At 41.3% G+C, this 27354-nt stretch overlaps 1 protein-coding gene across 1 annotated transcript; it reads right to left on the bottom strand.

Moving 5' to 3' along the window:
• Positions 1–298: 298 nt before the first annotated feature.
• QSOX2 (quiescin sulfhydryl oxidase 2) lies at positions 299–26962 on the bottom strand. The gene is made up of 12 exons (XM_065695254.1): positions 26723–26962; positions 22642–22742; positions 21376–21424; positions 20124–20229; positions 19836–19926; positions 17475–17620; positions 16729–16872; positions 14846–14975; positions 12607–12729; positions 11311–11461; positions 7189–7380; positions 299–4712 (listed from the first exon to the last, which is right to left on the bottom strand). The coding sequence occupies exons 1-12, from the start codon at positions 26955–26957 to the stop codon at positions 4162–4164; spliced, it is 2019 nt and encodes a 672-aa protein (XP_065551326.1). The 5' UTR covers positions 26958–26962; the 3' UTR covers positions 299–4161.
• Positions 26963–27354: the final 392 nt, after the last annotated feature.

Below are 27354 nucleotides of genomic sequence, written 5' to 3'. Positions count from 1 at the left end.
AAGCCTCAGTGGACATTAAAGCCATCCTGGCCAAAGGGCATGGAAGGCAAAGGGAAAGGAAGATTTGTGTGTGTAGAGAAACGGGCAAATCACGGGTCAGAAACCACCAATTGTGTCCATCACTGCCACAGACATTCAGTGACGTGAAGTTACGGGGTAACAGTGAAAGGAATGGAATTCAAGTTCACCCATTCCTGGTGCTTTTCCAAATGACACGACCGCTACCGCTGGGAAGGGAGGTGCGCACCAGCTCTCCCTGCAGTACAGAACCTGAGGACACAGGTAAAGAGCCAAAACGTGCCAAATGGTTGCGATTTATTTCCAACAAGCACATTAGTTTACAGGTCAGTACAAAACGGTCACTTCCTTCCTCCAGAGGTATGAGACTGAGCAAAAACCAACGAACCAACCCAGAACGGACGCGGAAACGTCCGGTTACTGAATTCCAATAAATAAAACACTGAAGCCACTCTAATGGCACAGTCACTGTTTCCAACAGCGCGGAGGCAGCACAGCCCTGGACAACGCACCCGGGACCGTTTGGTGAGGTGGTCGCTCCCAGCCAGATCTGAGCAGGAATGGCTGAAAATTGGGAGTTCTCAGGAACAACTCCAGCAGGTTCCTTCAGCACTCGCAGCTTTTCTCTCTTCCCTGGCACATTCCAGAGGCCTCCTTCCATTTTCCAGGCAGGTTTAGTACTTCCTCTTTAACAACATGTGAAGAGCAAAGGCGGCTCCATGCGCAAAGAAATCCTCCTTGGAAGCACCTGCCACCTGCGTGGTAGGACCCCCACAGGGAAGTGGGACTGCGGAAACTCCTGTGGAAGAAGCCAATTCCCAAATCCAGCCTCCAGGACTGAGCACGCGTGAGGTGAATTTTCAAAGGAAACATTTTCTTGTAATGCACCCACCAGTAACTCCCCACAGCGAAGCAGCATCACACATCCCCCAGCAGACACAGTAGATCTTTACAGTCAGTGTACAAGGATGTCATTTGTCATTATAAAGATCACAGAATCCCAGAGTGGTTTGCGTTAAGGGACCTTAAAGCTCCTCCAGCTCCAACCCCTGCCACGGGCAGGGACCCCTTCCACTGGAGCAGCTTGCTCCAAGCCCCTGTGTCCAACCTGGCCTTGAGCACTGCCAGGGATGGGGCAGCCACAACATCCACAAGACAGAAAATCAGAACAAGCAAACCAAGACTCGCACAACCAGAATGAAAACCGAGAAGACATTTCCAGATGAGGTCACTACCAGCAGTGAGGTGAATACCTTGGCTGCTTCACTGGCTATACAGTTAAGAGTATCGATATGGATATTAACACCCTAATTCCATACTTTTTCATTCTTAGGAAACAAACCCAGACCACTGACAGGTTGAGCATTGGTTCATTTTGTCGTATTTCCAGCAGGGTCACCGCAAAATCAAAAGTAATGGTGTGGAGTAAGAAAGACCCCACCTTATTCCAAACCCACAGTTGCTGCTGTTTACATGGCAAAAGATCACTGCAAACCTTTTGTGCTTGTATACAGGTGAAAAGCAGCAGAACAAATCAAAGCCAACACACTCATAGGTTTGCTGGAGCTCCAACTCACAGCAGCAATGACTGATTTCAACTTCAAAACATGCACGAACACTGAGAGCAGGGAATTCAGCACCCCCACAGAAATGGAGCAGCTCTCCACATCCAATACTGGCTGTGCTGTGGTTTGGGGTTTTTGCTGTGCTGGCGTTTGAGAAGCTGAATGTCCTCGCTTGCCGCTGACACCAGCGTCTCCCCAGAGCAGATCACTTCAAAGCTGCCTGATTTCCAAGACTCCATTTGGAAACTCCGGGCTTTCCTCTTAATGAGCCTCCTCCTGGGCCTTCTCTCTGGATTCCAGCACAAAGTTAAGTGGCACTGAGCAACATCGCTTCATCCTCTGCCTAGTTACCTACAAACTGTTTTAATATCCAAGCCCAGGTGCTGTAATTATAGGTATTATAAATTCCTAAAGAGACCCACAGTCGCTCCTTGTGACAGGACTCTGGAACAAGTGTCCTTACAAAGCACAGACACATTTTGATATTAAATCAGTGTCACTGATTCAGTAAACAGTGTCACATCCAACCACAGCAGCAGCAGCTCTCAGAGGTGCTCCTGCAGCTCTCAGAGGCAGGAACTGGCCTCCAGCCTTGTGGAGAGAGCATGGAGTCAGGTTTCTCCCATAGCAGCAAGAGCCATCGGGTGCACACAATGAACAGTGAAGATGGGTTAAGAACAGCACTGACCTGGCACCTCACCATGTACGTCAGACCAACAGCACCATGTGAAGGAGATGCTTTTTCCCTCTGACACACGTGTTCAATAACCACAGAAGGTTATTTCTTTGTCTATGTGTTACTCTGAGAAACTTGAGGAACAAGGGACAGTAAATCTTTGAAGCTCACTTTTGTTATGCCAATTGGAAGCTGCAGAAACATTCAGTGAACAAACAAGATTCGATCATGAGAAAATCTCCCTGTTGGGCTTTTGTGCTTTTAGGCTATTCTGGACAGGCTTTAAACTTTCTACACTAAGGCTTATGACGGAAATCTGAGGAGGACACACTAACAGTATAAATACAACAAAGTGGCCAAGGACTATTCATTCCTTCCTGTGTAACAGGGGAGCCAGCAAACATTCAATTTAATTAAAAGTTGCAAATATAGAATTGAAAGGAAAAGCCTTTTTATATAACATAATTAATCTGTAGAACTCCCTGCCACAAGAAAACATCGAGGCCAAAACCTATTAGGATTAACTAAAGATTAGGTAATGGATAACTCCAGCATGCTCAATTACATAGGATAGGATTATAAACTTCACTATCCAGGACGTGAATTATCCCCCAGCCAGGATCAGAAAGGAACTCCTATTCTGAATGGTAATTTTATAACTATGTTCATGGCTTCTCTAACCCCTGTAAAGGCAACTGCCATATTCCCAACTGCTGCCCCATCCCAGAATGGAGCAGCTCTTGGAATGAGTAAAACCCTTCGTGATGAAAACAGAGCAGTGCTCCAGCAGAAGAGCAAGAGAAATGGGCTGTTCTTCCAAGTCCTGCACAGACCACATTATAGGGAGCAGGTGATGCTGAGAGCTCAGAACTGAAGTGTTTGCACTGCCTTACAAGAAGAAAATTACCTCGCTGTACTGGAGTTATCCCATATCACAAGAAACTCAGTGTTTCCCAATCTCCAAATTTGTTCCTGCTGATGCAAATCTGTGTCCTTCACTAAAACCTGTTTCCCTCTTCTAGAGTTCAGCAGAACTGGCTTCCATCTGCATAGCACAACAATTGCTCAGCTACTTTTCTGGTTCATAAATGAGTGAGGTGAGTTATCCAATGCTCCTCTGATAGAGGAGGAAGTGAAGCACCGGGTCCAAGTCTGTCTTTGCCTTCGTTTAAACTCCATTAAACTGGATGACAGCATTAGCAATCAGAATCTGGCTGCTTATTGAGATACAACCTGCCCTAAAACTCTCATCCTAGCAGAGACAGACACAGCCTTGGCTGGAATGCACAAGAGAATGGAAGACTTATTTGGACACGTAGTGCCTTCCCCTTCAAACACGCCATATAAATAATATTTCAGAACGTCACATCAGAGGGTTTGGAATTGATTTAATCAGAAGAGAACTTGCTTCCTGAAAAAAAAATATCTGAATCTGGGCTTCTCCAAATGAAGCAGCCAAAGTAACAGCATCACCGCTCAGTACTCTGGGAGGCAAAATCACCTCGGGATAAATTAAAAAGACCTAAACCCAACAACTACCGGACTTGAAGCACACAAAACAATATCCAATTTCCTTCTAAAGCAGGCGCAGCTGATTGCATAATGCAGTGTTTACTCTGAAAATGAGTAAAGGATGGAGGTGGCAAGTCACGGAACAATCTCAGCTGACAAATGCAATGCTTCCTTCAGTGGACATTTCACGATAGCACTGTGTGCCTCTGAACGGTGAGGGTTCCTACAGCGAGCTCTCTATATTAAGCTAGAACAATTGTGAAATGACTTGGGAAGAAAGGGTTCTGAAACAAGGAATACTGTATATAAAATCCCTGATCATAAATATTAAAGCTGTATCTGGTACTGAACAGCCACGTACAATGACAAGGTTGTTTCCGATATAACCTTCTACACAGACGACCGATGGTACTTCACTTTCCACCGTTTGGATCTCATCCGGAAAAAAAAGTACATTATCATCAGAAACAAGGATGAGGCTACGTACAGAATGACACACAGGCTCATGTCTATGTTGGAAAATCCAATCCCCAAGAAGGACACGGCCTGCTTCGCCTCTTTAAGGGTGGCTGATCGAATCGCGCTTTTATCACTATCTTTGACAGGTCCATGATTTGCTATTAGTTTATCTAACACCTTGGATTCTGAACCTAGTACGTTTTCTTTATCCTGGATCTTATTTTCTCTGTTTCCACTTGGTTTCTTCTGTAGGCTTTTGTCCTTCCCCTCCCTTGTATCCCCCGCTTCAGTTTCACTGGAGTCTGTCTGGCTTTCGGTGTATTTATACAGAATATTTTCACTGCTGTAGTGATACTTCATGAACTGCAGAACTTGGGCTTCATTCCAGCTGTGTAATCCTTTGATTTCCTCATGACATGTAGGACAAATGTCTGGAGTTGGCCACTGAACTTTGGGAAATTTTGGGTCTTCAGTCAAAGCACCTAATTGGGAGAAGAAAATAACAGTATCAGGAGGGAATGAACTAGGCAAGCTGAACCCTCCCTGGAAACCAGAGACAGTGTTTTCATAAGCTTCCTTATGGACACCGATTATGTTCTGAAATGTTGATTCTTGTTTCAGAACACAACCACTAAATCACAATTACTTTCCTCTTCTCTCAGCTGTTGTGTCCACTTTCAAATACAAGATGCTACAATTGCTGTTTTTAGAAGGCATGAAGCCATCATCTGAGCCGTGCAGGGGTTAACTCGAATTACAGTTCAAAACAAACTGCTCTTCTGCACTCACTGCTCTTTAATCCTGAAGCTTGGTTTGCAGCAGCAGTTTCAAGGCCAAAGACTTGCAGATATTTTCCTGTTTCTATACTGTGAACCATTCCAGCCTGGCTGCCTTTTTCATAGTTTGCATTATTACTAAAGCAAACTATTTTCAGTACTATTTTGCATTATTACTATAGCAAACTATTTTCAGTTTAAAAGCCATTATCATATTTAAGATGTATTTTTTCACCTTGCATTTTAGCATTTAAACATATAATGCTACCTTGAACTACATCCAGTTTTAACTTTTTGGTTGCTCATAGCTCTGGTCACCTTTCCATCTTGACAGCAAAGAGCTGAATGCTGTAGCTAGTGTTGCACTGCTCTAAAAAATAACACTTTAAAATGTGGATGAAGGTAATTTTAGAACAAATCTCTACCTGTAAAAGCCCAAGCTAATTTCTTTAACTGACTGTTAGTACATTAACACTTAAACTATTTTGGTAAGTTTAGGTTCTTATTTTATTATTAAGGCAAGAAACTCTGGGCATTTTAAGCAAGATGGTGTTTAAGGATTCAAAGAATGCTTTCTAGTATTTGTCTTTTTGATATTTACAAGTAAGAGAACACGTCTGTGTTTGGGATATCTTAAAGATCACTCAGGAATCAATTTGTTTCAGTAGAGAAAGTAGAAACAAAACATCTTATGGTAAAATTACAAACTGAAAACTTGCTGTACTTTATGTTTTCCTGCCAAAGAGAAGAATGCCATAAATCCTGCACACTCTCAAGCAACAGAGCCATATACAGCAGTCGCATGACCTACACTTGAAGGCTGTGCCAAGGTGTTTTCATTGACCAGTCAAACATCATTCCTCATGGAAAACTATATAATATTACCAGAACTACAGATGCAGCTTTTAAGGATTAAAATCTATCACTGTCCCAAAGAGAAATTTTAGCAAACTTAAAAAGCATAATTTAACATTATTATTTATTCCAGTATGTTTCTACTTCTTACTAAAAGGGTATTTTAGCTGGCTGCTGCATCATCTAAATCAATATCTATACGAGTTTTCCAATAACTTAATGTTCTAAATAAGTATATTGCTCCACTACTTAGCAACTCCAAGTCAACAGGACTACCTTTCTCCACGTTCAACCTGGCAGTAGTAACAAACATTAGGGATGTTTTTATTTAATACCTCACCATTTACTTTTTCCTCCTTGGAGGAAAGGAGACAAACTGTTTATACTCACAGCAGTATTTAATACTTCATAAATCTTGGGAATTCAGCATAACCATAATATAAACACAATATAGCATATTTAAATAGTAACTAATGCTACATCATACAGATCCATAACAGCAGACAGGGATTTAGTGCAAACAGAAACCAATTTTCTTTAGTGCTTTAGTTACTTGATATCCCCATAACAGAACGGATTAAATACAACCAGTATTTTAACAGTACTTTTAGTCTAACTGAAAACAGAGCAATCTAGTGGGGGAACAGATTTGCTTCATACAGTAATTTTACTTCATTCTGTTGCTGATCTGCTAATAGCTTAGGCTCTTTTATTCCGATGAAGTCTCCCCTTCAATTATCATCATTTTCTATGCAGCATCTCTCCACAGTGAAAAGAAGACAGGTTTTATCATCTAGTTAAACTCTTACATAAAGAAATGTAATTATTTTTATCCCCCAAAAAGCAGCTGCTGTATTGCTCCTTTTGAAAAGGCTTTGATTTGTACTCCAGAAAAATCCTCTCCTCAAGCAACAGGTGAAAGTTCAGAAGAAGCAATATCCAAGAATGATGGAGGTTTTCATTCTATATCATAGGAGACAATATCCTCTAGTAACACAGTTGTGTCTCAAGCGTGTATTTCTCACCCATGCAACGGTTACCATTCTGGTTTTTAGTTATAGCTGATTAGGATGCTTGAGGCTTTGCTCCAGACACAAGCACCCTTTTTTGAACACTGATGTAAACGTGGAGTTAGTCTTTTGAAGTCACTATTTAATAAAGCAATGTTAGGCTGGAACAACAATGATTGTTGTTTTAAACTCATGTTACAGAGCCTAAGTTGCATATCTCTTTGTTCAGATACAAACCACATTGTATAAGATGCCATAGCCCTGTCCTTTGGGCACAGCTACCTTCAGTGGGTTTCCCTAAGCAAGGTCTTCCATACCTGCAAGCCTGTTATTCACAACATTGTGTTTCTCCCAGAGCCAGAGAACAGCCTTGTCCAAGGTTTTAATGGAATCCATGGACTCTTTAGCCATTTCTTCAAAATGCTGAGCACAAGCCTTGCATCCAAAAAAGTGCTGAATGTATCTCCTCATGACCTGAAGCACTATTTGGGGGGGGTTGTCTTCAAGACCTAGGATATTAGCGGGGTTAAATCAAGACAAAGATATTAGTGGGGTTAAAAGCCTCACACAGTTCTTAGAAGAAAAACCCTTCCCCAGCAAAATACATACATAATATTGCCCAAGTAGTTGAGGTGGGACATTTAGAAACCAAATTATTTGGCAAAAAGATGTAGAGTTTAAAGTGATCTCGAATGGTACATTTCAAAACATACTGGTTTGAAAGGTCATCTGTGATATTAGACACAACTACAAAGGAATGAATTCAAACACATGATGTTCAAGAAATGCTAGGTGAGTGATAGTGTTACTAAAAATGTGAAGTAGCTATTTATACCCATACATACTAACACAGTCTATACAATTGTGTTCAGTTACGCAGAACGACACATTTTAATAAGACTTAAAGGTCAAGTGCTCATTACAGTGAAATCTCTCCCTTCAAGGAGTATCTTATAATTTGAGGGGGGACAAACTTAGCTAAATGAAACTCAGATATTCTTGCTTTTTCAGAAGCCCATTAACACAGCACATTTTGAAATGTTCAACCATGCAAAGCCCACGCTGCCTGTACTTCACACAAATCATGTGGAAGTAGAGACTTTCTATACTATTTTGCCAAGTAACTAAATGAATACTTATGTTGCACATTCACCATTGCATTTATGCTCACTGCTTTAATGCTCAGGCACTAAAGTTATGGTGACCTTGCTACTGAAAAACCAAGAGTCAAAACCCCTCTGATAACTATTTCACAAGGTGCCTGTGATACCTGTTTGTTACTCCGTAACTCTGAAGCATTACAGAATTCCAGAATCTCATTACAGTTACTAATTCCATGACTTTTTTGGCAGGCACTGAACGAATGCACATAACAGCTACTTAGCAGCATCTGAATTTTCATGAGTAACTGAGGAATTCCTCCTAAAATAAATACAAACCCATTCTTATTTCTATAACACACTTTTACACTGAAGATAATGCAAAAGAATCCTTATTTTATTCAGAAGTAAGCTAAGGTCTTCACAGGTTTAAGAACTCTGTCCTGGGCCTTTACTGTGGCAGCAGATAGCCCCTACATCAATAAGTGACTCGAGAACCAGATATAACTCATTGAAATCCTAATGGTTTCATCTCTGTCACACAGATTTTCTGATTCATGCTTAATTGACCTAGTAAATTCTGCCCAAATGTGTTTACGAATGTACTATATGTTACCAAGAACATGCACTTGTCAAACTAAACACGTTTTATGATGCAGATTGATCAAATTACCAACTCACACAGCTGAATGCTCTACCATGAGCAATTTACAACATGGGTTTCATAGGTTCTGCAGTAAAGGGTTGCAGTGCTTTGCTCACTGCTCTGTTCTGGCAGTGAGTAACAAACAGGTTGGTAGCACATATCCCCTCTGTACGTGCATTATTTTTCGGAAGGGAAAAAATCCTCAACAAAACCCATTCAAATATCAGAGTATTTCTCTGTCTTCTACATAAGAGATGCATGAAGATTGTCAAACACCTTTATTTAGAACAATGCTGTTATATTCTTAACCGTGGCAGCAAAGAAAGTTTTTAAAGCCAAAAAGAAATCATAAAAAGCAAAAAATCTCTACTCAGACATTCAATATCTGTGATTGAATTGGCATGTATAATAAAAGCTATGAGATAAAAGCAGATTAAATTACAGTATTAAAAGACAGGCTGAAAAATAATTTTGGAAAGTTGAACCAAATTTCAGGCAGAACAGTTTTACCATGCACTAAAATGTGTATTTAGAAAGAGCCAGTAACAAACACACCAAAATTAACTACTAGCAAATAACCTGCTTGTGGAGGAACAGACTGATACACAAACTCAATTGTATCTGTTCTCCTGTGCCATGGGATGCTCTTTGACAATTCATTTTGCTTTGAAAATCAGCAACAGATTAAACAGAATCCAGATCATTTTTTTATAAACCCCACAAGCCCGTCTTATTCACACTAAGAGATCCTATTACCTAAACCAATATTTCATACAATTAAGCGTGCTCAGGAATAGATTTCTGCAGTGATTTTATACATCCTCAGGTGTGAGCGGTTCTGTTCAGAGTTCCTTTGGATTCGCTGATGCTGAGCAGGTTCAAATTACACCGTTCCACATTAGAACATGTCAAATATAAACCAATAGAAACATGCTATGGAGAAAGCCTAAGCAGGTTCCCTCTGCCTGCCAGACGCTGTCAGAAGAGGAAACCATCAAGAAAAATACAGCCGCTTTCAAAAGAAAACAAACAATTGCAAAATGGCTCATTTTGTTTGTTTTTCTTTTATCAGCCCAGAGATGAATCTTCTATTAACATCTGCCATGTATCATCGTGTAATCCTCCTTTTCTCTTTCCTCCCAAACTACTGCAATTCAGGGTAACCCTAATCTTTAAAGTGGACAAGAACCATAAAACCCTACCTGTGGTGGGAAGGATTAGGGAGTACATCATGCTTTTTAGTAGATGGGATTTAAACAAGCAATAAGGAGAGGAAAACCTCCCAAGACATAATCCGACAGTCTCAGACTGACCCAATTCTTTCGCCATAAGAAGTGATCATCGCATATCTGCCCCGATTTAAATCGATGGCTAAGTGTGCCAAAGAGTTTTCAGGTTCTACAATGTCTTTTTAACTTCAGACTGACAACAGCTCACACTTAAAACATTAAAACATGGCAGCGATTTAAGACATAATTTTGTATGATTAAATATTAAGAACATTTTTAGATTTAATTAGAAAACTTCGGACAAAATGGGAAATTTAACTTATGCATGATCCTGCTGAAGAGGTAATATGTCATCCAGCACAAACCCCCCCAAACTCACCAGGCAGAGCACAGTACTAAATTAAAGGGATGCAAAAGGGAAACAAAAAACAACAGCAAGATTAGCTAGCCAAAAAAATCCCTTTTCTGCAGGAGCTTCAATATTAAGAATTGAGAGATTTTCACTGTGATTACAAGTGATGCTGGGCAAGTGCAGGCATCCATAACTTGAAATAATAAATTATTTTCTTTAACATACAATCAGTAACTGACAAATGGCAAATTTCTGAATTTTATGATCTAGTAGCAGTCCATCTGGCATTCTTACATTCCTTGGAAAAGACAATTAAAAAGCTTTAAATGAAAACTAAATAGAACAATAACCAAACAAAGCACTATCCTGGCAAGAACAAAAACATATTCCAACCCTAACTGTTCTATGATTCTATATGAAAGCCAATATTTTAGCATTAGTAATTCCGTTTCCACCGTGTGAGGAAAACAGATTACATGTCCAGCAGGTTTCTTAAATAGGAATCATCACCCAAATATAAACACTCTGCTTCACAAGATGCTGCAAGTCTAAAAATAAGCAATTTTACTGAGTGCTTGCAAAGGAGTGTATCACTGCCGAGATTGATGGTCACTGAGTACATTCAGCTGGAAAAAACCCCGAACAGCCCCAACATTCAGTATTTAAGAAATAATATTACAGAAGGATTGGCTAATGGCTGTGTATCTTTTACAGCTGCTAAACTGTATGGCTCAATCTCATTCTTCTCAAATTCAATTAGCAGTGTAATCTCAAGTAACCTGAACAATCTTCCTTTTCAGGTAGTCCAACACTTCTTCCTTTGAAATTCTCTCCTTTTTCTGCTTTACTGCTCACACCTTCAGGGCCACACACTTTATTTACCTCCTTTCCAAGCAAGGACAAACTGACCTGCTTTCCTTGACGTCTCCTGCTGCAGTGAAGCTCTGCTCTGACCTCTGCTGGTGCAAACCTGAAAGCCACTGGCCTCCACTAACGTATTTGAGTATTTACTAACATATTTGCCCTAATCCGTTTCCTTTCCATTGCACAGCACAACTTTGCCTTTTCATATTTGTATTTTCCTTCGAGTGTCCCACAAAACAGCTGCTTACCTATATTTGTCAAAGCCTTTGGCTGCAGTGCAGCTTGCACTGTGAGGGTGTGAAACAGCTTCCAGAGGGAACAGGTATAACCCCGCAGCTCGGGTCTGCTGCCCTGACACCCGACCCACTGAACCTTCTTAGTGAGAAATATCCCAGAAATCTGGAAGAGAGATGTAAGTAAGACAGACAGCTCTGGGACATAAACGTGCCCCTCAATGTAACAGCAGTCACAGCTGAGCCTACCTTGAAGTTGAGGTGATCCGAGGATAAAGAGTAAATGACTCTTTGCACTTGTTGCTAATGAATTCATGTTTCAGGCAAATGAATTTTAAACTTATAGCCATCCTTAAGTCTGAGACACTCTAATGCACCATTATAAAACTCATGCCTCTCGCAAATATATTAGATATACAACATACAGTCACTGATGCCAGACCTACTAAAAGGCACATCACGGATGTCTGATTAGTCTGACAGAATTAAGTAGCTTAACTTGTAAATTTGTTTTTAAGCACAGTATGAACACAACACACACAAATACTCCTGCAAATCTGTCAGGGCTACAGTTTCCCTGGGTACATTAAATATACCATACTATTCAGCAAGATTTACATGACTTACAGTGTAAATTCTTAAGATGCAGAATACATTATTATTTCTTCTTAAAGCAAAACCATTACTTCGTCGTTATGCTTAAAATCCAGTGCAAGATTTGAGTTTCTGAGGCTTATCTCCCTGCTTCCTAAACAAACAGAAGGCCTCCAAATTTTGGATAGCAATTCCTATTTCACAGGAAGACAGACTTATATTAACTTCTGTACAAAGATGGCCATAAACAGGGCTTTGTGTTACTGAAGTAACTCCTAGCACAGCCTTTATTGTGCCAGGAAATTCAGGAGCATTTGGGGAAACTCTTCAGGAATAAATTCCATTTCAGGGGGTAAATTTCCCATCACTTAAGTTCTGACCTCCATGAGAATCCTGCTGATACCACGCACAACAAAGGCAACTCAAAAACATTCATCAGGAACACTGCAGGATTTGAAGCTCCCATTAGGAACGTGTCCATGTTAGTGACTGCTTGCTCCTCATTAAACTGAACCAGGATTGTGTGTGTCAGTTCTCTCATATAAATTCCTCCATGTGGATTTTTTTTCCTGGTAATGATTTCCCTTCATTTCCATTTTAACCTTCTTATAAGTCCATTATGACTGAGGGGCCATCAGTAAGTGATGTCTTAGATTTATACAGAATCTTATCCTATACTAATGCTGTATTTTATGCTGGAAACTAGGAACAGCTTACCCGCATTTTGTTGTTGACAAGATCTAGGATAGCATCATAAGGGATTTTGTCTAATGGAAGGCTCACCAGCCACTCCTGCAAGGTCTCTAACAACTTCACCACAGACTGACGGCCAGGAAACAGCTGAGAAAATGAAAGAAAGAAAACACCATAATTTAAAGCACGAATCTCATTACCAGCAGGACACTTTTATCTTGGTGTAAATGCCTTAATTCCTGTCTTTAAAATGCTTCAGATTTTCTTTCGTTATGAGCAAATTAATTACTTGTTCCACTTTCAGTAAAAAGCCATCTCACACTGACTTCTGCTTACAAAACGTAACAAGTTGTAGGCACAAAATGCTAACTAGTAAAATGAAGCTACTCAAAAGCAGGCAGAAACGACAGAGCAACTTTTGGCAGATTCCACAGAATTCAGATTAAGGTAATTCAGTTCTGTGTGTAGCTCAGAATGGAGCATCAGACCTCAGTGAATCAGAGGTGCTGAAATCCTTCTCACTTGTGAAGGATTAATCACAGAAATTAGTTCTCCTAAAACTTATGTTCAGGTATCTGTAAATGTAGGTGGTGGTTACCTAGAAGAGCATTTTCCGTTCATGTAATAGTGATCTCCGAAGCAATCTGGAGATTGTGACTTCCTTAACTTGCAATTTAAAGTAGTCACAGCCCGGCAGATGAGCGTGAGGAACTGTAAATCTGTGGTAATGTCATCACTTCACACTAGAAATTGTATTTTGCTTTAATGGTGGCTGTAATTACTACAGAATTAAGTAGTGTATGCATACTATCCTCTAAGTATCCTTCCAGAGGGAGCAGTATTTTAACAGATGGAGAAATAAAGTCCCTGTACCTGCTACATTAAATACATAAAGCAATTTATGACAGAACATGCTGTACGTATGCCAGTGACTCCACAGTCACTGTCCAACTATTGATAGTATCTCCAATTCAAAGACTGCTTACTTGATACCACACAAAAGGGCAGGAACTCCCTTTTCCTGTTGTATATAACACAAGGGGCCCTAATCATTGTTTGGGTTCAGAGACCCTTAAATAGTCCCTAATAAACCAGCAGACTTCTGAACTGCATACTATCATTACACTTACTTCTGTAGGACTCCCAGAATATCATGTACTACTATCTAAAAGAATATCTAAAAGACAGTAGTTGTACAGTATCTCAGATACGTAACGGTCTCATCAAGGATTCAGAAACCACCTGAGAATCATGAATGAGAACTACAAGGCACGTGTTTCACAACAACAGCAGCCCCAACTTGTGTTAAGGCAGCCTGGAGACGAGTGTGCCACTTAAAGAGAGCATTTCCCACTTACGCACTAATAGCCAGGGAAGCAAATGACATCAGCTGGCCAGGAGCCATCAGGAAGCACAGAGGATGTTTTAGGGATAATATGATGGAAAGATTACTACCACACTTTCTTAAAGAAATGAGGCCAGCTAGAGATTTCTGATGGCCACAGCGGGGGCAAGAAACTGTCTGTCTGATTTTCAGATAAATCCAGAAATTTGGAAATAGTTCACATAGGCCTTATTATTCCCTCAAATTGATTCACTTTCTTTAAAATAAAACAAAGGGTTAGCTGCTCAGTAATTATGAAGAGACACTGGTCATTACATAGGCTGATATTATAAAGTTATATTATTCCGATTTTTTTCAAGTCACGTTACATAGATTGTCCCTTCCCCCAAATGTAATACGTAAGCAACTTTAAATAGTCGATTACATATAATACCTCAATTATTTTAAAATAGTCAATTAATTAAATGCAATACCTCAATTACATTAAAATATAGACAGAAGTTACTACTATCTCTAAATAAAACACCATTGTCAAGTATGCATTAACGAAATCCAAAAGTCAAGAATGAAAAACAAAGGGGTTTCTAATCCCACCCAGTTACAATAGCTACTTACCCTGAAAATCTGATAAACGGACTATATTTACAGTGTTTGTTCAATATGGTGCAGACTACTTAAGCTTTATTTAATTTCAAGCCCTCCGAGATTAAATTAAAATGCATTTCAACCCTTTAAGTGTGTCAGAAAAACACAGAATAACTCAAGAATTTAAAGAAACCCACAAAACTATTTTTAAGCTAGTGCGGAAGCATATATTTAAGGATTGTGAAAGACTTCTTGAGAGACTTATGTCACATAATAAATTTTATGTTAGAGTCACTTTATTCGTACAAATAATCAAAGATTAGGAGTGTATACCTTGGCACAGACAGTAACAAAGTCCTTGAAGGTCTTTAGCTCAGCTCCCTCAAGTGTCTTGTGTGTAGCAAGCTCTACCCGGAGCAGGTAATGCAATCCTGATTCAAGGTCAGCCATGTACAGCTTAGCTCTGAAAGACACATATATAACGTTAGAAAGTGGCAGGTTTCTTTTGCTCATTTTCTCACCAGTCATGAAGGTAAAATTGATATATAGTGGGTGTCATTAAAACCTCCACGTTTGCCACTCCACGGTGATTGCAGTGTATCCTACACCAGCACTGGAAGACACAGTGGCTACTTCGGGCGCTCGGTGGGTGAATGTCAAGTTCAATGAGTTTCACCATACGCTCTGAAAAGTGTAATTTTATGTCATGTTGTTCACAGCTCAGGCAAATGAAGCACAACCACACACAAGAATTTCTTTTACAGTTGAGTCAACTTTTGCCTCCCAGCCAGCTTTACCTTGTAATGCAGTTATAACCCTGACATTGTGAGTAAGGAAATAGCAAGTGTAAAGAAATTACAGCTTCTCTTCAGGCCTGACCACAAACAGAAAAATTACATGCTACAAAAAAAGGGAGACTTTTGTTGAAGCTGGTTTCTTTTGTTAAACAAAAGCAGATTATACACAGAGCAGGAGTGCAAACAGTGTTGGAAAGGATTGAATCTAGACACCCTCTCCCAAATGCAGCAGTTTTACTGGTGGTTCTTTGCTTATAACAGTCAATTTTAATCACACCAGTTCTTATGACAGATTGAGGTACCTCCTAACAGGTATAAGTAAAGCATGTAAACCAAATCAAATATTTTAAAGCGTTCCTTCTCACAACCAAGTATCTTCATTTTAAAAAAGATACCGACAAAAACCACTTTACAAACTACAAACGCATCAGGTAAAGCACCCGACCTTTAATGCTTTTCAGAGTACAACCTTTAGACAGTATGACATAGAGCATTGTAACGGAACAAACAGAAGTTCATATAGTTATAGAGTTAGCACTGAGTTCAGCAGCATTATTATCTCTAAACCCAAACAATTAAAACCAACTATTATTCAAGAAACTGACTGCCCCCACTCCTAAATAACATGCAGGAAGAACATATTAAAATACAGAATAATCTATATTCTTATCAACTCAAACTACAGACTCGTATGAGTTTATCTCCTTAATTAAGAAGGTACTCACTCAAATCTTAAAAACCAGCAAAATTCTGCTTCAACTTTCTTAAATAAAAAGACATCCATAGGAATGCATGAGGTTCTCCCAAAGGATCCTATTTAGAAGATACTTGGGCTGGAGATTCGTATCTACAAGATTTTGTCTTGCTGGAAGGCAGCTCAATTTAACCAAGTTGTTTTGATAACAGAATGTTTTGTAGAAAGTATTTTATAATAGTCCTTGCAAGAAGATGACATTAATAGTGTCTATGAAAGGAAAGTAAGTACATAATTGAAGCACTTAGTCCTACATCTTTTCTATCTAAAGATGCTGAAGGATTATCTCTCTGCAAAGCCTTTGCATTCATCTCTCAAACAATGAGGGGAAAAGGGCTATAAACCTTACTGGATTTAGTATGATAAACTTCTTTCACACTGACTTTAGTATTTTCTATTACACTTGCATTTGACAAGCACCTTTTAGTGGGCACTGCTTCAGTATTACACACACAGAGCATTCTTGTTTTCTACAGAAATGCTGTAGCTTGTTACTATTTATTTTTTCAGGGACAGTGATTACTTGCTGAAGTTTTCCTACAATTCCAATCGGTGACCGAGGATTTTATAGTAAGTGAGAGCACAGCTTTCCATGTGGCAAGAAAAAAACTGCAAGCAAATTTTAACAGCCAAGCATTGATCTGAAAATCAAAGGTATCACTTACTTATCGAACTCCTTCCACACCTTGGTTTCTGTACTCTCCTCTTTGTTTTCTTGAACAGGCAGCTGAAGTGGCAAAAGAAGTTTTTTTCTTACACCTGGCAGTGACTTTAAATACGAAGAAAAGAAAGACCGTAGAGGCTTCAAACTGCATATAAACGGACAAAGTAAAGATTACTTTTCATCTCAGACTAAGTGAATATCCAAAGCAAATTAGTGTATTTATAAAATAAGATATTCACTTTGTTGCATGTTTCACAGTCCTAGTGTAGCATGTTATGTTTTGCTACAAAGTGAAATCATATAATGTTTGATTTAGATACAGTAATAACAGTCATTTGGATTAGTGGTTTGAAATCCTATCCAAAATAAGATCCTATCAGCTCACCTTACAGGCTATGTTCACAAGGGAAAAGTATTTTGACTTAGAAGCAAGCTTTTTTAAGAACTTTGATACTTAATTTTTTTTCCCCACTTTTATTCCAAAGTGTTTTCCTTTCAGAAGCATCACAGTAATAGGTTAAAGCTGTAACAGTGTAAGTAAAATTTGTACTATGTCTCTTGTTAATAATACAGGTAACACACAACTTCAGTCAGTACAATGTATTGATTACATGTCAGGAGAAAACTTCATTATATAGATGCAAAAGGAGGTTATAGAATAATTTCCTTTGTATGAAAGCAAGCTGTAGAAACTGCTTTTACAGCTTAAGTGGACATCCCCGTATTCCTTGAGAGATAACTTCTTACCTGTTAATTAATCCATGGGACCCATTAGGGTGCATCAGGTAGCATGAAGGGACTGAGGTAATGCCAAGTTTCTCAAGAAAACGCTTATCAAAATTCAATGCTCTCTTTACAACGATGTTTTCATACTGGATCAAGTCTAAGAGAACCTGGGTAATGAAAAGATGACATGAATTATACATTGTTCAAGGAATGTGCAATCTTGTAGGACAAGACATAAATAGGTGAAGTGCATCATCTTTTAAGCTGTTCACCAAGGAATACATCTATAAGTATTCTGTGGACACTAACAATCTCAGTTAAAGAAGATTTACTCTGCTCTGGAAATTATTACTCCTATCTTCCTTTTTTTTTTCCCCTGGTCTACCCTGATATTTTCCCTTTGAAGTCTAACATCTGAAGAAAAGATGAGAATGAATGATGAAATGCCCTCATAAACCTCAAAATAGCCCAGAGGATATTCCACAGGCACCAGCAGGTTTATGTTTCACATTATATGTAAGAGTCTAAAGGCAAATCTTTAGGTAGTGAAGAAACACTGGTCCCACCACTTTATGGCATTCTGATGTCAAAGTCTATGACTTTGAAAACAACCGAAGGCTCCATGGGAGTTAAGGCTTTGCCTGGCAAGCCCTGCCAGATCAAGCTGGGTAGTCTGTGGTGTCACAGCACCCAGCTCTCTGTTCAGCTCTTCTTGTTTGCCAACCTCCGAGCAGAGACTCCCTGCAGGGACAAGTGCCCACATCTCAAGATGCCAGCGTCCCAGCTCAAACCAGTCTTCATCAACTGCTTTACACCTGATGCTAGGCTTTTGCACTAGAGCAGCTGGGAGTGGGCACAAATCTCTTTGCATGGTGTGAAATTCAGCAAAGGGTGGAGGAGGCAGAAGAGGGTGGCAACATCAGGATGCCTGCAAGATTTGCCAGGGCTTGACTACTCAAACTATTTGCCAACTACAGCCAAAGCTGCACCTACAAATATGATGACTCAGTTACAAGTAACAAGAATTTGCCTTTTAAAAAAGCTTAAATACTGAGTTCTTCCCTTCTTAAATTCTTCAAGATCCCACTGCTAAAGGCACCCTCTTTTGCTGCTCAAATGAGAATACTCCTCTCATCCTTCCATTAGTTTGTGCTCTTATACCACCATTTCAAACGTTTCATTCTCACAAGCTCTCCCATGCTTCCCCTCTTCAGACATTTCTACTTGCCATTTGTTTACTTTTATCCCTCTCTGCCTCTTCTGTCTTTTTCCTGTTGTTAGTTTCAGTTTCTGCTATACTCTTCCCTTTCATGTCAATATTACCTTTGCTACGTTATCCCTCACTTTCAAACTTGTAATGTAAGAGACGCTACACAACATCAGCAAATATTTTTTCTTCTGAAAGCAGACTACACTTTCTATTAATCAAATGACACTCAAGTCTTTCTCCATAAGAGCAGGTAATAAAATTAAGGTGTGTTCAAAAGCTGAAGAACTTTATGATCATCCCATTTCTTCTCTTCAGTCATGTCCATTTCTATCAACCCAGCAGCTTCTACAAAATGAACGTCTGGGAACAACCTGCTTCTCAAAGTGATTCTTGCTTTTGGCAGCACAGTCTCCTCCACTTATGCAACTGGGCCGTCTCAGCATCAAATCTAATTAGAAGCATTTCACAGACATGGGATGTTTCTACACAGATTATGCCTAGATAATTATGCAATTTATTTTCTTCACTTATCCTCGATCTTGGCAGGAAGAGAAAAGTAACAGTTGTCTAAGCTAACAGCAGGCTCATTAGGTGGTGAAATGATGCCAAATCAAATAGTTTATTGGGGGGGTGGGAGAAGCAAAAAGCCAAAGACTCCCACTTCCTCAGTGCCTCGGAGCTATGAAAATGATTTTATGCTATCACTTAACTTAGAATGTAACTTCCTAAAACCTATACGTGAAGAAAGAGAACCAGAGAATTTATATTAGAAACAGCGGAAATAGAAAAAGCTGCCCAGAAGAACGAGTATGAGGAACGGTTCTCTAGCAGTGAGAAAACAACGGAATCTGACAACACATTTGTTGTGATCTTCCAAATCTTGAAAGAAAAGACTTGTGCTAACAATGAAACTGACAATGTAATTATTTCATGTTATCTTCCATTAAAACATGAATGGAAGAAATTAACCTGAATTCACATTCACTTGTAAGCAAGTTCCTCCAACAGCTCTATATAATCCCTTTGTGATATCTCAAATACGCATGACCTGCCCTTTACGACCCTTTAATTCAGTTCTATAAACAAAAATGTTGTTGTTTGGCTAAATAACATAAAATTCAGCTGTGTTATGATAACATTCATTCATATTCATTATGTCATTCACACATTACCTCTCGTCCAACATAGGAGTTATTACTTTCGAACACAATGGCAGTATAATGATGGCTGCTCTTGTCGAAAAGAGAAGTGATATCACTGGACCTTTGGAGAAAAGAAAAGCTATTTAGCACAAGTAGAATGCAGTATACACACCGTTGCTGATGCAATTTCCTTCTACAGTCTCACAGCAGAACTGATAATAAGGAAAAAGGCTCATTTCAACTTTAACAGGACCTCCTGCATTGTATTTAATTAATGCAGCAAGCACACGGCAGAAGTATTTTAAACAAGGAACTTACGGAATGGGATCTAGTGGCGGACAAGCAGGAGGTCTCAGCTCTTGGGAATGGTTCTGTAAGAAGTCAATCATCATCTGACGCACTGTTTGCAGCTCTCGATCAGCTCCTGCTGAGAACAGGTTACAAAAAAAATACAGTGCTTCAGCAAACTGGGACCACACGACCCATATGCAGGTTTTTATACATCCTCCGGCTTTTCTGTGTCAGGTTTTTGTTTTACGTTTGGACTTCAGCAGAATATTTTTTGGCTGAAGAACAGGAACTAAGGATTTGCTTGCAGGATTTCAGTTGAATGTCGAGAAGATTTAAAAGCTGTCATTCCACCCCAAAATTAATAAAACCTCACGACTTTTCCAATTCTAACCATCTGCCTGCCTTGCTGATTCCTCTTCAAATAATGCTTCATTCTGAAGCTGTGCCCATTTTCACAGTTGTTGCTGTGGGCAACTTCAGTAGCTTGGTTTATTTGTAATCAGGATATTCATCATGTATTAAAACCTGCAAAGGTTTTTGATCGTTTTTACCAAACAGCCAGGTGAGGTTCGAAGGCCATGTAACAATGTGAGGAAATAACTAAACAGTGAGAATACTTCTTTGCTTTAAAAGAAATTAATTTCAAAGCTGAAACACTCACAAATGCCCAAAATAACAGGTACAACTATGGTCTACTGCATGAAGGGTTAATGGTGCAGGTGGTCTCTCTCCTGACCTCTGGCTTTCTAAATGTTAATCCATTGAAAAAGACAACATTACTTTTGTCCCCAGACAAACCACCTCAAGCTGTGATCCTGTCAGACACAGGGGATAAGCCTGTTTTCAGTCAGTCAACATCTGAATAGGGGTTGTCCCCAGTGAGATTCAGGATGCCTGGAAAGTGGCTGATAGATCAAAAAGCCCCAGAGTCAGGATTGAGCAAATGGGATCTTCTGCTGATGTGGTGTGTGGTGGAAAAAAACCCCGAAATTGTCAAACACCATCAAGCCATTTGTGAAAATTAGGAACCACATTCCAAAAAAGTGAGGAATCTGAGCTCTCAGTCCTTGAACAAATGTTTCGCCTGTCTGAAATTCTGCCTGACATTCCAGTTACACACAGTGCTTGCAATATCGTATCTTAAAGAGCCATTTAGTGTCCAGCTCATCTCTAGCTGCCTAAACTAACTGACTGGCAAAAGGCTTCTGCTTCTTGTGCACCACATTCCTGGCTCATAGAATAACTGCTTTGGGAACTTCTTACCGTAGGATATTCGTACCTTTGTAATTTTCTCCAGTAGTAAACTGCTTTGTAAATGCTTTGAAGAACTATGTGGGAGAAAAAAAAAGTATTATTGCTTTGAAAACGCCTCACTGTAGCAGATAAAAATCTCAGTTTAGAAACAAAAATGGTTTTCAACAGTTTTTACCTTTCACAGCTCTAATTACAGAATGTTTTCTATCTGTTCAGAAGACAGTTTTCCCTTCTAGCCCGAGTTCCAAAGACTTGATTCTCAACCATCTGAGAGTGGCTCATATGCACCAGTCAAAACTCTGATACACAATAAAGCCTACTTTTAGAGGAAAACCCCCTAATGCATAATGCAGTACTGTGTATTGATCCATTACTGCAAACATTAACCCAAACACAACCGATTACCAGCACTGATTAATCAGTACTACCAGCTGTGTGCATACTTAGAACACTATTCACATCTTCTCAACTCCCTCCAGTGGCTAAACAGGATATATAATAGAGCTTGACTGCCTTCTGCTATAAAAAATGAAATAGAAAAGATTTGGTGTTTCCAATTTATACCCAAAACTTGGAAGATAAAAACCAAATAAAATTGTTCCTTCTATCAGAGTAGAATCACAAATTCTGCAGAGAAATATCTCTTGCTCCCTCTCCTGTTATAACACACACAGTCTATTCAGTCTTCTCCATCACATTCTGCTCATTCTTACAGTTAATAATATGATTATACAGACTGGCAAAGACAAAGAAGTTAAAGATTCCATTTACACCTGAAAACAAGCAATTGTAGATACTTTTGGCAAACACAAAATCCCTTTTAAAAAGTAGTTTAAGCAAATTATGAAGTCAATTAGAAAAATAGTGTAAAAATGTATAATTGATCTTAACTTCAATGTATTACCTTCGCTTTCACATACCAAAACTAAAATCACTATTAATAATCACGAAAATGTGAATTTGCAAAGTATTTACATAAATTCTTATTATCCAGTGAATATACTACAATAACCCAGTACTCCCTAAAATGGCATCTCATTTCAATAAGAATCTTTCAGATTCAAAACCGAGGACTGAATTACTGGTCAAGTAACCGCGTCTGCTATTGCATTCAGTGAGACAAACTCAAATTCACCTTCTATAAACTCTAATTTTTTCAGCAAAAGTAAAACAAAAGTCCAGCTAAAGAACAACTAGGTACATGTCAGGCACTGCACAGGCACGTTCGTTATGCTTTTAGTTCCTATAAAGCATGGATCATTTACCTAAGGCTATATATTATACCACTTACCCTGAATGTTGGGTAGTAGTGAATACCGTATTCTTTGCACGTCTCGTAGTTTTCTGCTTCCCCACAATCCAGCACACCAAGTCTAATTGCAGATTCCCAGTCTGAAAACAAAGGCATCTTTCAATTTTCAGCAGAAGTGATCATGGATCCCAGCTGATGGATTACCCTGCTTCCCATGGAAATCAACGACAGAACTCTGAGATTCCAATGGCATAAAAATCAAGCCCTGGGTCGATTCTCATTTGCTATTCATCTCCATCCTCGAGTGTAATACTGGTTTTTAAAATAACAAAAACCTCCCTTGTTTTCTTAGCTACACGAGTATTTTCACTATACCTAAATAAGAATAATCCCAACACACAGCGCAGCAGTTCCAGGGGCAAAGACATTTTACTGAATCCAAGAAGATGAAAAAGGGGCCACCCCAACACTTGCAAGACATGGGATTGTATTCCTAAGCTTTTCCCATCAGCTAAGCTCATAAAATAAAGCATGCAGAATACAAAGAACTGAATAAAATTAATGCAACAGTTACTCATCCACACAGCTGTCAATTACACCACCATAAATTCAATGCATCTTCTAGTACAGCTGTTTTAACAAGGACTCACTATTTCCAGTTGTCTCAGAGACCTCCAGGACTGCCCACAGGCCAGGGCTCACAGTTTGGCACTGAAAGGTGTCTTTAGCTTTTAGTACAGGAATTCATTAGATATACCTCAAAAAATATCTGAGTTTTAACCAGTGTTAAATAGCTGAGTTTGAACCTCGCTGTAGCTTTCTTTATAAATGTTTCATAGCAATAACCACCAAAATCCAAGTATTTCTATAAATACGTTTATATAACTTCAATAAAAGCTTTCGGCTCATTTAAAGCTTTTTCCTTCTGATTTTGCTAAGAGCTGAGCTTTTTGCGCCACGTTCGGCTGCAGCAATCACTTTAAGGAAGAACTGCTCCCAGAGACTCCTCAGACAGTTCCTTTTAAAAGCAAAGCTAAATCAAACCAGCTGTGGGCAGAATTTGAAGGCCCACCACAATTCCCAAGTATCAATAAAATTTAAAAAGCAATAAAAGCAAACTTGCTTTTATAGCAAAGAGCACGAAAGCTTCATCAAGTTCAAGCTCTGACTGACACTTGCCTGCCTAGCTGCTTTTGAAATTTAGCTTGACCTTTATTTGTCTTTGGAGGAGGAGGATGGGGCAGCGATGGGAGAGTTTTGGCTGTGCTGAACGTGCCAAGAGCCGAGCAGGCACCAGGAGCGACTACAAGCATGCTGGAGCAGATGGGCATGTATTCACAGGAGCACAAAAGATGCAACAGTCTATTTCATCAAATAAAATGCAAAATAAAAAAACCCAAGTGTGGCTTCTGGGCGTCTCCCATTCAACTTCTACCACTCCTCCTCCTTTTTCCACCTGTCTTGATCCTCCTCCATAGCATGAATAGAAGCACTATGGACCCAATGCAAATGGCCCACAACCAACAATGCAAACCCCTGGCTCGGGTTAAAGAGCACCAGCTGGGCTGTGTGCTGCTCAGCATTAGCTTCTGCTTCCAAAGGAGCTTTTCCTTTCTAAAGGATGCAGAAGTGCCCAGCCTAGACTGCACGCTTACAGTGGGACTGTAAAGACTGGCTTTGTAAAATACCCATGAATTTTACATTGATATTTTTGAAATACTAACTCCCAAACTCTGGGAAAGTGGTAGATGGGTGTTACATCAACCAACACTAGTTCCAGCTATGCTAAACAAGTTGCAATGAATGACATGGACGCATTAGATCACCTGGAAATGCAGTAGATTGGCCAAACCTCCCATTTGAAGACATGCTACACAACACCAGCATGCTCCCTCTGCCCAGAGAAGCTGTGGCTGCTCCATCCCTGGCAGTGTTCAAGGCCAGGCTGGACGGGGCTGGGAGCAATCTGCTCTAGTGGAAGGTGTCCCTGCCTATGGCAGGGGATTGGAGCTGGGTGAGCTTTAAGGTCCCTTCCAAAACAAATCAGTCAGGGATTCTATGATACCAACACCAGTCCCAGCAGATCAGCAGAAGGATACTTCCTGTGCATACACCTTGTGCACTCCCTTCAGCGTGAGGCTGCAATGCCATGTGTTATTTTCCACTGTAAAGTTCTAGTCAGGGAGATAAGAGATGCATCACAAGGAACCTCTCCCTGCACGCTACTCAGGAGTTCCGTATTGTAACACACAGGCTGCTTCCTGAACGACCACGTTTCTGAAGTTCCCCACCAAACATGTTCAAAGAACAGTTTCTAGAATGAAATCGTTACGGCTGGATTTGAAACAACAGTTGCTGGGTTTGGGACAGCTGTACCAAATCCAGAGATTGCTTCTGCACATAATTCAAGGGTTGTTGTATATGGGATTTCCAAGGGTTTGTTACTGCTACACGGAAAATTACAACACATCATTCCAGCCCACAGGCATTTTGGTGGATAAATTCAATAATCTTTTAAGATAGAGAAGTACAATTAACAATAATGGCCGCTTTGGGCACTACTGCAATAAAACTAAATGCGTGATTAGGAATGCAGCAGCAACGACGCTGAGCTTAAAGCCTGTTCTGAGAGGGAGCATCACACTCAAAACGTACATTACACAAAAGCAAGCACTGCTCCTGTGTTTCGGGGGGATTATGTTCTGCTGTCATGGTTGCAGTGACAGTATTGCCAAGATTTAGCAAATGAGAAACGAAGTAGAAATTAAGTATATTAGCACAGGCCTTTAATGGACAAAGCAGTTGCACCATTTGTCTTGGCTGTACCACATCAGCAAATACAACCATAGTGACTGAGGAGTTCTCTAGCGTAGATGAGTCTGCACCCCAAAGACAGCTCCAATACGCTAGTAGATGAGTAAATATTGCTGAAAAATAAATGTTATGAGCTTAAGTAGGCAAAACCTTTTGGGGCTTTATTTCTGGATGAAGCTACTGATGAAAACTGTGACTGTTCTCAGCCTCCTGCTAAAATCCACCCATTCCAACTTTAAAATGGCAACATTTTGCTGACAAACACCACCAGAAGCCAAGTGCATTCGCTGGTGGTGCCAATGTCCGCAACATAAAAACCCACTTTTTTAAATGAAAGTCTTCATAGAAACACAATAGATTAAAGAGTAGACAGGCCTTTAACTGGCTATAGCAATACAAGTGTGTAACATCCTTTGCAGTTATTGTGACTACAGATGAAAAAGAACAGATATCTCTGAAGAAGTCACTAAAGTTATAAAAATATCGCCCACAAAGGTATGATGCTGCTGTAGCAATACATAACACAGGCCTTTTTTGACAGAAGCTCGAGTCAGTTCAGGCTCTCATGATCACAGAATCCCAGAGTGGTTTGGGTTAAGGGACCTTGAAGCTCCTCCAGCTCCAACCCCTGCCACAGGCAGGGACCCCTTCCACTGGAGCAGCTTGCCCCAAGCCCCTGTGTCCAACGTGGCCTTGAGCACTGCCAGGGATGGGGCAGCCACAGCTTCTCTGGGCACCCTGTGCCAGCGCCTCAGCACCCTCACAGGGAAGAGCTTCTGCCTAAGAGCTCAGCTCAGTCTCCCCTCGGGCAGGTTCAAGCCATTCCCCTTGGCCTGTCCCTACAGGCCCTTGTCCCAAGCCCCTCTCCAGGTTTCCTGCAGCCCCTTTAGGCACTGGAGCTGCTCTAAGGTCTCCCCTTCTCTTCTCCGGGCTGAACACCCCAACAAAGTGCCAAAGAGGTGACACTGGCGCTGAGGCACTGCACATCACGCAACACACGGCCACGGGTGTCGAGGCACCGCCGAAGCCCAGGGCTGACACAGCGAGCCGCGGCCCCGCTGCAGCCCAGCGCCCCACGGGTGACCACGTGCGCCGGGCCACCGACAAGGCCCCGCCGCGGCCCACACGGGGACCCGGCACCGGGGACTGACGCTCGCGGCCCGGGGACCCCAGGGAGGCCGCGGGGACAGCGGGTCAGGCCCGCAGCGGCCTGGCCTCCCGCCGGGCGGAGCTGCAGGGAGCCGGGCGGGGCGGGGACCGCTCCCCGGCCCGACCCCGATGCGGAGCGGTGGCGGCGGCGCCTCACCTTTGACGTCCCCCGCCAGAGCCCGCCAGGTGGGGGCGAAGGCGATGCAGTGGCCGCAGGACGAGCTGTAGAACTGCACCAGCCACGCGGCCGAGGAGTTGAGCAGCGCCCGGCGCACCGAGCCGGCCGTCAGCACGGTGAGCGGGTCCTGCCCGGCGCGGTACAGCCGCGCCGCCGCCGCCGCCGCCAGCAGCACCAGCAGCACCGCCACCGGCCCGCCGCCGCCCGCCGCCATGTTGGGACGCCAGCGGCGAGGGGCGGGGCGGGGCCGCGCCATAGCAACGCGCCGGCCCTGGCGACGCGGCCTAGTGCCGGCTGCGGCCCGGCCCCCTCCCGGCCCTCCCCGCCGCGGCGGCCCGCAGCCCGAGGGGCGGCCCGGTGCCGTCAGCCCGGGAGGTGCGGGTGGTGGAGGCGGCGGGGTCGCCTGGAGCGTTACCAGACCCCGGTGGCAGCGGCACACCACAACTAAACCCTTCGCCGCTGTGTTCTGAGCCGCGTTTCCCTCAGGGAACTGCCTGAGGGAAAAACCAACCGAGGGTCGAACCATGACGATGGGTTGGTGGCCGATCTTGTGGGCAATCCGCTGTGGACACAGAAGTTTCAACTTCACAAAGCTTCTCGCTGAGAAGAGA

This window comes from Lathamus discolor, chromosome 15 (genome assembly GCF_037157495.1).
Source record: "Lathamus discolor isolate bLatDis1 chromosome 15, bLatDis1.hap1, whole genome shotgun sequence".
NCBI lineage: Eukaryota > Metazoa > Chordata > Aves > Psittaciformes > Psittacidae > Lathamus > Lathamus discolor.
This window is presented reverse-complemented; position numbering and strand designations above follow the sequence as displayed.